Source organism: Homalodisca vitripennis, chromosome 3 (genome assembly GCF_021130785.1).
Source record: "Homalodisca vitripennis isolate AUS2020 chromosome 3, UT_GWSS_2.1, whole genome shotgun sequence".
NCBI lineage: Eukaryota > Metazoa > Arthropoda > Insecta > Hemiptera > Cicadellidae > Homalodisca > Homalodisca vitripennis.
Genome location: NC_060209.1, coordinates 129,163,619 through 129,176,476, shown reverse-complemented (window position 1 = coordinate 129,176,476; position 12,858 = coordinate 129,163,619). Strand labels below are relative to the sequence as shown.

The 12,858-nt window shown below is 32.0% G+C and overlaps 1 protein-coding gene across 1 annotated transcript; it reads left to right on the top strand.

The window, feature by feature from the left end:
- The first annotated feature begins 2,360 nt into the window (after nucleotides 1-2,360).
- On the top strand, nucleotides 2,361-4,029 carry LOC124358726. The gene is made up of 2 exons (XM_046811022.1): nucleotides 2,361-2,535; nucleotides 3,540-4,029. The coding sequence occupies exons 1-2, from the start codon at nucleotides 2,420-2,422 to the stop codon at nucleotides 3,946-3,948; spliced, it is 525 nt and encodes a 174-aa protein (XP_046666978.1). The 5' UTR covers nucleotides 2,361-2,419; the 3' UTR covers nucleotides 3,949-4,029.
- Nucleotides 4,030-12,858: the final 8,829 nt, after the last annotated feature.

Here is a 12,858-nt window from a genome sequence, read left to right as displayed (position 1 = left end):
TTCGGTGTTCCCATTTCAACGAGCTATTATCAAATCTCCCTCAACAATGCTGGTTACCATAATTCTTTACTTTCTTTATTTTATAAAGAAATGGGCTTTTAATAGTCAGTGCCGATTATATAGGCACTTTGATCTCTAAAAACTGTCTTAGACTAACAGAGTACAAGACTCACTTTATACACTTAATGAGGTTTAAGAATAAGGAATACACCAAATAAATTAATGATTAGTAGTTTGTACAATTTTAATTAGTGAAGTTAGTCATACTGTGAAGTTGGAGGTAATTTGTTTTATGCAGCGTTGTTGTCGAACTGTGACAGAACTATAAGGTAGGTTAAACTGGTCCTTGCAACCTAAAAGCAATACAAATTTAAAAAATATGAACAATATTTACACAAAGTTTTCTGTGAAAACAAAACTCTAATATTTTAACCATAAGTGACAATTACACGTTAAATTCTTGTTTTGTCATTTGATACAGCAATTTTTTTAGATTAAAAGATGAGGAAACTTAGCATTAATCTACACAAACATTTTGATTTAAACTTGATAGACATACTTGATTTTGATGTCCAGTAATAATTTTACGGTTTGGAAGTAACTTACCTGTATCATGAAGGTTCTCCCCAGTGTAACGCAGCCTGACAGCTCCATGTCTAGTGACATCTTTATTGAATCAATGAGTAACATTAACTGGAAATAATACATGTATTTAAATATTTAACGCAGAATAGAAGTTTTAACTTCAATTCCAAGACACCAAAATAATATAAGAATGTAAATAAATGATTTAATATTTCTTTATGTCTACTTCTGTATTTTTCATGCAAGAGAAATATAACAAATACAGTGTTGTAAAGTTCTTAACAGAAACTATACCTTATTAAGATAATAAATAATTTATCTTGGAATAAGATATGATAGTTAAGTAGATAATAAACAATATAGCAGAAACATATGTAATCAAAGGTAAAGAAATCTAGAATAAAATATTATGGCCCCCTTTTCGATTTTTTTAAGACAGAAAATATTGACCTGGTAGTTTCTTAAGTGCTGTCCTAGTCGACATACAGTTATATACATACATGAAATCAGTTCTTTTGCCAGAATTTTAATCGTATTAAAAAAAGTAAAGAACAAGTTTTTTTTATATTTATTTAATAGTAGGCCTATTATTTCTGAGCAGAAAATTATCTTTCATGTAAAAACATCAACATTATTAGCTAAATAATGTGCTTGTGTCCACAAGAATAATGGCATTTGTATTTACATTTATTTTAGTGGCTTAAATCTCAAATATAAACTCATGTCGATTTTTTCTGAATAAAATGTTTATGTGTATGGCTTAATTTTTCACATTAAAATTACAGGTTAGTCATTAAAAAATACAGAAACAACATACCTCTCGCCTTGCGTCCAGGGATAGCGACTGGGATCTAGTACTCAGCATGCTTAATAACATCACTCTTCCAACCTTTTGTAAGTAAAATATAAGTCATTTATATGCATTACTAAGCATTTTAGTATTAGATAGGTTAAGCTGTAAAATGAAGTATATGCATATTTGGTGTGCCTTAAATGATAATCAGGCCCGAAGAACAACAGGTTTATTTAAAATAATTATTTTATAATTTAAAGAAAATTTATAGAAACATTAGAACATGTTTCTATTGTTAAGACCAATTATAAGTTTTTAAGAAATATTTTTAATATCTATGTTTAATTTAAAATATATATTTATCTTAAGCCAAAATGGTCGAGAAATGAGTGAATGTACATTTTAGTATAACTCATGTAAATATTATAACAACTATACATTTTTATCTTCAGTCATTTTAGAACCGACTTCAAAGAGTAATATATTATGCAATTCGACCTTTATGTATGTAAATTCTTTGTATAAAAACGCTTCTGTTCATGACTGATGAAACATGACAGGTGAAACGGTACTGAATAAGATTTATATTCTGAATATGCCGAGTTGTGGTTTTCTTCCAATGATAGGGAATATATACATAATATCATTCATGATAGTTGTCCAAATGATGTTTCTATTGGAGGGAACTAAGCAAACTTCATACTAGAGCAACGGGACAGCATTGAGTAGTGTGTTAGTGGAGATTGGGAGTGTAGTTTAGGCCCGGCCTCCACTTGCGATTTGTTGTCGCGCGATTGTTTTGTCGCAGTCGCAAAACTTAATTGAGGTGCATCCACTTGCGACAGAATCGTTGTAGATTTTGATCATGGATGACATCGAAGCAAGTGTTGTGATCGCGCTTTTACTTCGTGCTAGACGTAAACGGCGAAAACATAATTACTGGGTTCACCCAATAACAAGTCAGCGATTACTAAAAGGCAGTTTCACAAGTTATTTGAAGATTTGAGTGAACATCCTATAAAATTCTTTCAGTATTACCGAATGACGAAAAATAGTTTTGATGAACTTTTGAGAATAATTGGTCCATCAATTACATATAAAAACACAAAATGGAGATTGTCTATACCACCAGAAGAACGTCTATCAGTGACTTTGAGGTGAGTAATAATTACAGAAAATCAAATTTATCTTATTTGTTTATCTATTAAAAACTCTTTATTAAATCAAAACATTTTAAAAAACACAAGTACAAATTAATAAAAATCAAATGTTATAGGAATAACTAAGGGTTAGTAGTTTACCCATTAAAAGAGTTACGATAAATCAAAAAGATCACTTCCACTTGCAGAGGGTGATGACAAAACACTTCCTGCAAAATCGTTTGTAAAAATTCTGCATTGGCCCAGTATTTTGTGGATACACAGGTTGGTTAGAATTATGTCCGTAAGCAGAATGCTATGCTGTGGCTGTTGTGTATGTTGGGAAGAGCTGATGTAACCAGGGCGTGGATTAAATGTTTCGAGCTTGCCCTCATGACGTTTAAAATTTCTATCTTAGCATAATGCTTTTGCTCTTCATTTAATTTTCCTAACATTGGAACCAACATTAAAGCGAAGTGTGTATCTTCATTACCTCGTCACTTTGTCTTGCTTTCAAAATGTTCAATAAAGATGTCTCATATGAGTTTGCATTTTGTTTCTTACTATTTTTTACGCCTTTCACGCTCGGTCTGTGCATTAATGCCAAGTGAGCATCTTGCAGTAGAATTACTCTTCTTGAATGTCATCAGATGTATCATGTGGTTTGCTCTGGTTCATATCCATACCGTTTCATTGAGGGAGATATTACTAATAGTTTCTCTTCCTTTTACAAAGGGAACCAAAAACAGCAACGCATCAAAATGGATATACTTTCTTCTTTTTTGTTGCTCCTTGGCCTGATGTGGTTTTTCGTTGTGCTGCAATTTCCCTCAAAAAGCAGTCCTTTAAATTCTTCCACTTTTTTTGAACGTCTGTACCTGGAATACAAATTTAGTATTAACCCCCCTAGAATAATTAAAAATTATATTTTATTGATTTCAAATGTAAAACCTATGCCATAACTTCATCATAACACTTTTGATATAGTACCCTCCTTTATTTTCAGAATTTATTATTTTCAGGTACCTTGCCACTGGGAACAGCTTCATTTCGTTACACTTTGAATATTTATTGGGTGCCAGCACAATTGGTCACATCATTAAAGATACTTGCTCAAAATTGTGGACATGTTTACAACCAATACACATGCCTACCAAATCAGAGGAAGATTGGAAGGAGATAGCAAAACAATTTTACTTGCGAACGAACTTCCCAAATTGCATTGGTGCCATTGACGGCAAACATATAAGAATTCAGAAGCCAAATCACTCTGGATCTCTTTTTTACAATTATAAAAATTACTTTTCGATTGTGTTACTTGCTGTAGTAGACGCAGACTATTGTTTTACAGCAATCGATGTAGGATCTTACGGTAGTAACAGTGATTCAAATATTCTGAAAAAACTCCGCACTAGGTGCAAAGTTGATTGATGGCAAACTGAACATCCCTCAAGCTCAAACTCTTCCTAATGACGAAAATGGAAAACCTATGCCATTTGTTATAGTTGGAGATGAAGCAATTTGCTACATCAAGAAATATAGTGAGGCCTTATCCCAGGAAGAATTTATCCATGAAACAAAGAGTATACAACTACAGAATGTGCCGTGCTCGAAGAATGGTGGAATGCACGTTTGGTATTTTAGCCAACAAATGGCGAATTTTTCCATCGGCCATTGAATGTCCAAACGAACTTAGAGCGGATGACATTATTAAATCATCCTGCGTTCTCAACAACTTTGTAAGAAGAAAAGATGGTATTCGAGTTGAAGATGAATGCTATGAGTGTCCGCTGGTATGTATACAACAAGTCGGTGTACGGGGGTACCTCTTCAGGTATCGAAGCAAGAGACTACTTGGCAGATTACTTCATTTCACCTCAAGGCTCATTACCTTGGCAATACGACCATGTTTAAAATCAATAAGAAGAAGTTGGCATAATAATACATGGAAGTGATTTACAGAAGAAACCTCTGTTTAAAAAATTGTTTAATACATGTTAAGAGTAACTAAAGTTTAATAATTTCATTATTAATCATTTATACAACCATATCTTGTTAGCCAAAACTAACATTTTGGTTTAAATAAATTGCTAATAAAACTATGAACGATGTTTTATTTACAGAAACCTATTAGGTAGACCCTATTAAAATGAAATATTGAAAAAATATTTTCCTTGTGAAATAATAATAAAAAATAAACAAAACTGTTGGGAATAAATTAAAAAAAGCATACAATATTTTAATAGACGATAATATAATAGATTTATAAGATAATACAATATCAAAGACGAAAATAAATTTGATAATCGGGAACATATAGAACTGCAATGAATCCGATAAGATATAAATTATAAGTTAGTGTAGGCTACATTTTTTAGATATCCTGTAGGTGGTATTTTTAGCCAATTAATGCTATCATATTTAAATCACACTCACCTTTATGTTTCTTTTCTTTTGATGTTAATGGTCATTCCAGTTTTCTATCACTTTACCCACACACTTCAGTCCACAGTTTTTTCTTTTATATTTCGGTTCACTGTACTCTTTTAATTGTTTATTATAAAGAGCCGGTCTCTTTTCTACTTCACTAATTAGCAAATCAGTATCAATGACTGATAATACTAATTTACTAGTAGAGGTTTCACTGTCCAGACATATTTATTTAGTTAACAAACAGCCACCGCTCGACAGTACTCAGTCAAAAATGCGACTAAATAATCGCCAGTGGATGCATGTCGATGCCTGTCCGTGTGACTCATTTTATTTCCGCGACAGTCGCGAGTCGCGGTCAAAATAGGTCCAGTTGCGTTTTTAAATCGCAGTCGCATTTCTGTCGCATGTGGATGCGCCTGCATTTAAAAACAATAGGTTCTATTTTTGCGACTAAACAATCGCGCGACAACAAATCGCAAGTGGAGGCCGGGCCTAAGTGCAGTCTACATCGGAGTTCCACAAAACGTTCCTGTTGGAGTCCTTAAAGTGTAACGTTGAGGTAAAACACGGAATAGAATTTCCAGATATATATTTCTCCTGTATATATTACATACAGTTGTTAGTAGTAATTATCCGGGAAACGTCACTGTTTTAGACAGCGTGGATTTCCTATTGGAACAACGAGACAGTATCGAGTGTGGAAATTTGAACTTAATAATTCAATATATTATAGCCTACAAGAAGGTGTTAGATAACCTTCTCTAGGGTTACTTTGAAATATGATATGGAGAAAAGAAAAAAAAATAAGTTGCTAAGATGTAAATATCTTTCAATGGCCATAACTTACCTTATAAAAGGCTAAGGGCCGTGGTCATAGCAATAATATATTTTTTGTCCCTGTTTAGGCTATTCAAAATCAACATAGAGCTATGATAGATTATAGAATAGGGAGATTTGAGTATTTTAAACCCCCGTTTTTACTACACAGTTGCTGTAGGAAGGTTTCCAGGATATATGAGCGTCACAATAACGCTCCTATAGTAATTCTTTGTAACATGGTGTGGAGCAATGGGACGGAATAAGTTGTTGAGATGTACTTTTTCAACAGATCTCACACATGTTTGGGAATATAATATTGTAATCTATTTTAAAACAGTAAGATCTCTATTGGGCAATACTATTCTACTTAAGGGAATATTACTCTAGAGGGACTTTGAAAGATGACAAGAATCAACGATAAAGAATATGGTGGGATACCAAGACATGTATCACTGGGATGGTTTGGAGTGTCAGTTGACGTGTTATGTTGCGTGAGTTTGAGGCAAATTGAAATCTAGAGTACAGTAGTGATAAATGATAGAATAGGCTACATAGACTGTAATTAGCAGTCAAATTAAGTTTCAAATTCAAAGTTCTAAATTCAACGTTACATCTCCATTCCAGTTATGTCCCAGTTGTAAACAGAGTAGTATGATGTGTAGCAATTTATTTTTGAGGACTAGGATTAGATGGGAATACTAAGGAACATACTAGATATGTTCCTTGGTATTTTGGAATGGGACCTCCGTTAAAGTACATGCGAAATGGAGCAGAGGGACGGGCTCTGTTTAACATAACAAGTCACGTAGAACCAGTAAGAAATAAGTCAAGGTTTACTGCCTTGATTAAATGCCGTATTAAGAGTTGGCACGTTCTCTCATAAAATAACATATACACTAAGTAGTCATTGTTAAGTTCTAGTATCTTTATAACTTAATCTATATAGCTAGAAACGGGAGACGTTTCATATAACACTTAAAAGTGAAAAACAATTGTTTATAAAAATAAACCGACTTTAAAGTCTGCAATAAAATTTTTAAAAAGGATAAAATAATTTTAACTAAAGAGAACAAAAGGTAATCAATGGAGATACCACATAATTTTTTAAAGTGGGATCTAATTTTGAAATACAAAAAACTAATGATGTTCGATGAAATTTGAAGGTATAACAATTTTAACAGGATATAGCTTTCTTAGAACACCTTTTGAAGGAACTATTGTTATTGTACTTGTATACTGACAAGAAAGATTAAGTACCAATATTTATGATTCATACTTCCTTAAATGCTTACATTTTTATATACATATACACATAGTATAGCTGTAACTTTTGCATCAATGCAATTTTGCATTAACTTTTAACCACTAATGGGAGTATAATTATCGATATTCAACATTGAATTCGTTACTGGCGTGATTTTGTGTATAGCTTGTTTTAAATTAAATAGCAGGGAAGCGCAAAACTCCGATCTCATAAACCTATAAATACGTAGATTTGCATAAATTGGATATAATATTAAAAGTTAACATATACATGTTAAATAACAGAAATTAGTTTTTTGAGGAGACGTCTGAAGCATTGCAATATATTTACAACAAAATGATAAAATGTTACACTAGTGTTGTACAATTAACTAATGTGTGTGAATATAATATAATAAATGTAATAGTTTTTTTACCTGATAATCCAGGTAGTATGACGATTCATTCAAAGAAATAAATACGATGATGCACCACAGGAAAGGGGACGAGAAACCGACAATTCTTTCAAGCTTGTTGTCACTGATAGACCTGATGAGACTATAGGAGGAGAAAACGTATGTGAAAAAATACATAAGGAGTTGGGTGATGAGTGGTACACTGAAGACGACAGGAAGTTGAGAGGCTAGATGTTGTAGTTTCAGCCAGAGGAGGCGTTGACTACGAATTGTCTTAGCCTTGGGAGAGCAACCCAGAGTCTGCCAATAGTAATACAACAATAATGTTAGTAAATACAATTATACAATAGGAACTACAGGTTGACCGTAACATATTATCAGTGAGTACAGCTCTCCAATATCCTGCCTTTATTCCCTGTGCCACAGGGAAGGGTTTACACATTTTGACAAGTACATGATGAGTATACGTCCATCAGGTGGTTGTCAAAAATTAAAAAGAAATTTGTGGGAAACAGATTGCTTACATGGTTTGTTGTTATACTCCCTATTAACGTTTTAGTTGGCAGTTATTGTCCCCAGGTCGTTCGCTCTTTTTAATTTACAAATATTGACCACGTAATCTAAAACAACTAAATTCAAGTTTTGTGTTTTATTGTTGAAACAGAAACATTTTAGTAATCATACTAAAACAGTTTAACTTCCATATAATCCTCTTATACGAGCTGAAATTTTAAATTACCTATTGAAAAAGAGTCATTATGAATTTAAAAGCTTTTGCCGTATAATGTATTACAACTGATTAACAAATAAAACGGCATATTTATACAATATAGTTAGTATGACACACACGAAAAATCACGTAAAATAGTATAAAATGCTATACATATTCATTAAGGCCTTTATAGCATGGTTACTGAAAATAACACACTACTTACTCTAACAAGATGTCTTCTGAAATGTTTCACAATCTGTGCGATGATAACGCAATGAAAACTCCAGTAACTGCAAATGGACGCCGTGTAAATAGCAGCAAGTACGTACGGTAGGAGAAGCCATAGATTAAAAGTCCCGATGAACATATACTGGTCTAGGATCGGTAAAGATATACTTATAATACCGATTATAATTAAATAATATTTGGTAGTTTGGGGTTTAAAAGTTGCACAAAATTGTCCAGACAAAATCATGTAGCTTTCCTGAAACAAAAGAAGGGATTCTAAATTAAGTATTATGATCATGAAAAAAAAGAAAATTTTACAAGTTAGTTTGAAAAATATTTAACAAATTATCCACCTCAAATAACCCTCTCAGTTACATTATCACTTACTTAAGCCTCAAATCTCCTGATTATTTGAGCATAGAATATCTAAAAGATTGGATAATAACTTCTGTTTATATACTCTTCCAGATAAAATAAATTTTAAGCTTCACATAAAAAGAAAGCTAATTGAAGGAAGGAATGTCTAAAGGAAATTAACTTTGAAGCACGATATTTTCTCTATCAAAATCAAAAGAGAATACAAAAAATATTTTGGATTTATTTAAGCAGCATTATTCATTTACGGTGTTGAAATCAGTAACACAAATTCTCTGTTTTAAAATTTGTTACTGACGATGGATGAAAGGATAGTAGGATTTCGAACACGGGTCTTATTTATATATTACAAAAACATTAAGTTACACGTTTTATTCCTGAGGAATATAGTAGATTTCAATCCTCAAAAGGGGGCTGGAATTTTCTATCACAACTCCTATTTAGCTATCGGTCTGTCACTGTCGGGAAGTAATTGAACTATAGACGTAAAAGTTACCTTGGCACTTGCTTCCTTCGTAGGCAAGGTTGAGTTGTTTTATTGTAGAGTCTTACATAAAATGATATGCAATTAAGGGTGGTCCATGTGATTTAGTTGAGGATTAGTGGAACTTTTATGTCGGAGTGACATCCCGAAAATCAGTTAAGATAAGATAGAGATTCTTGCCGTAGGATATCTTCACAATGAAATCAGAGTTATGAACAACATTTTGCATGCAACTTTAACTAAATATGGTGCGTGTCACGTGGTGTGACTCCGTCCAACCTTGTTACATATTGCTAGGTTAGACAGCAAAATTAAAAAAAGAGTCTGGAATCGTATGTAGATTTCCATTACTGTTTACTTTTACGAAAAATAAAAAGTTATCAACAATTGCAAAGTAAACTGCATAAATAAAATAATATCAATATTTCGGGCAATACCAGATACGAATGCAGTATTTATACCTCATAAGTAGTATGCCAAGTTTTACATCTGTTACTTACTTCATTCTGTGGTAGGCGAGGATTTACTTTATTGTTAATAAGAAAAAGAATCGTCTTAAAAAACTATAAAGATATCGAACAATTTGAAAATGGACAAAAAAACACAAAAATTTGTTACCATACTTCGGTCATTATGAAAGAGAAAATATAATTAAAAAGTAAATCGTCATTATTTATACATGAAACCTGCAAAAAAATACATATGTATATTAGTTTGATATACTTTTTATGATTTATATATTCATTTGTACATTATATTTAGTTCTTTTAATTTCAGTATTGTGTCATGTATGAGTAATGTTATTAAACTTAACATAAAGTGTACCTCAAACGAGTGCCATTCCTTGACATAATCAATCAGCAACGGTGTGCTGAACCACGAAGATATCAGCGGAGGAATCGTACAGGTGAACACAAACCTCAGCACATTCTCTAATACTTTTAAGTAGTTCTCCCAGAAGTGTGGACTGTGTATTCGGTAAATAATACCAGAATATAGAATAGTGACCTGTATGACAGCGGTGCTTACAGTCCAAAGCCAGGATCGGAATGTAAATTGGAGATCACCTTTATCTGTGACAAATGAACACAACTAAAATAATTGTACTGTCATATTATAAGTTTAATATAACAATTGCAATAAATTTGCACGTTAATATATTTAAAATAAAGTTTATATCATACCATCAATTTCTTCAAAAGGCATATAACTTATAGCTCTGAAAGTTTGTGCAAACAACTTGGACCATCTCCAGTAAGCTCCAACATGAGTCCTATCCTTTCTAAGATCAGCTCTGAATTTGTTTCGTTGCATTAGATTTTTATATTTCTGAAAATAAAAAAGTTAATATCAAAGAACAGAAGTTATAACAGCGTTAACTGCTATAAATGTTAACAGTAACAACAACAATTTGACAACAATTTTTTTTATTTCTCCTGCCCTGGTTTAGACCTCAGGTCTACTCTTCCACCAGGGCAGGCCGAAAAAAGTTTCACACATTATTATACATAAAGTTGTGGCTTACTACGTTATTATCATTACACCAGATACAATCACATTTTCTTTGCGCCAAAAACTAAAAAAAACTAAAATATTTACATTATTAAATGCTACGTTGTACTAATAAATACATTCATTATGTTATGATTTGTACTTACAATGCAAAAAATTTACAAGTATACAGAGATGATTTGTTTACCATTGGTTTGATTTATAACACATAAAAACATTAACTATAAACTATATTCCAATACTATTTGTTGTCTACATAAAAGAAACTGCATTGCTCTTTAGCAAATAAAAATGCTTTCACTTTATAAAAGATTATTAACTAATATAAATATGTACATACTATATGCCATTGCAATTATGTGTTTACAATATCACATCGTTCTAGTAATTGTTTTTTCAACTGTTCCTTAAATTGTAACTGATTGCTTTCTTTTATTGAACTGTCTAACATGTTCATCAGCCTAATTGATTGTACGTGGAAAGATTTTGTATAAATAACAGTACGATGAATTGGGTACTGAATCATTACATTACTAAATCTAGTTCTTCTTAAATGCATATCGTACATTCATGTGTATCTCTCATACAGGTATGTAAGTTTTTTACTATCTAACACTTTGTACATCATTGACAATATGCTATATTTCTTGTGCTATCTCATTTTTAGCTAGCCCAGTTCCCTATAATATCGAGTAATATGATCATCTAATCTAAGGTTAAAACTACTATATCTAATGCAATCGTTCTGAGCTCTTTGTAATTTATTTGTCATTTCTACATTTATATCACGGTAAGCAGCAATTACATAGTCCAACAGGGTAAATACCAAGGATGTTACCAGCATCTTTCTAATATGAAACGGAGGTTTAAAACAGAGATTTCTAAATGGATACAAACATGTATATATTTTCTTATTTATATAATTAACCTAGTCAGACCAAGTGAGGGAGGAGTTCATTCTAAAGCCAAGATTTGTTATTTTATTTACATATTCTACTACTACACCATTTATTATGATAGGTAAAACTGCATTATAATCTAGTTTGTTTAGTATACGTGGTGTTCCAAAAATAATGGGTTTACATTTTGAAATGTTTAGGCTTAATCCATGGTCTTTACACCAATCGAAAATATTTGAGAGGTCTACATTCAAAGATTTTATTGCATTGTTTCGATTCCCAATATCACACTTAATGTACAGCTGTAAATCGTCTCCATAGAGCATTGTGTCACAAAATACAATATTATCGGTAATTCCTATTTATATAAAGTGAGAACAATAATGCAGAGAGAGTCGAACCTTGAGGCACACCTACTGGGTTAATATCACATTCAGATAAGGAACCGTTTGTTGTTTTTACACACTGATAACGATCACTCAAGTAAGAATCAAACCAATCAATGACTCTCTGACTAAAATTATAGGACTCTAATATAGGACTTCGATAATAGTAGTCTGTGATCGACGCAATAAAAGGCTCGGCTAAAGTCTAATAACATTAAGATTGTCACTTGTCCCTTGTCCATAGTAGCCCTGATATCGTCTGTTATACTTATCAGTGCTGTATGAGTGTTATAATTAGTTCTATATCCAGACGAAATGTACATAATACATTATTGTTCTCTATGAATGTACAAATTTGTCTATATACAAGCGTATCTAGATTCTTACCTAGAACACACAGTATATTTATGGCTCTATAATGCTTACATTCTAATGGATTGGCTACTTTTGGTAAAGGCAAAATCATTGCTTTTTTCCATTGCTCAGGGTATATACAGTTCGATAAAGATTTATTAAAAATATGACATAAGCCATCTTGCATTTCATGAAAAATTAATGTAATAAATTTTAGTTGAATTCCATCATGTCCAACAGCATTTGATGAGAATGTAATTAATTCCCTGTGTATCGTATCATTACCAACAAAGATCCAAAATGCCTATTTCTGGCGTCTCATACGCTTAATTCTATTTCGTAATAGTCTATAATTATTCCAAACCATAGGTTTTTAGTTCTTAAATACCTTTTATATGCAATATCTCTGTCTTTCATAAGAATTTTCAATTCATCATTTATCCAAGGGCAAGAATTTCTTTTTTTTTGATATGTTTCTTTC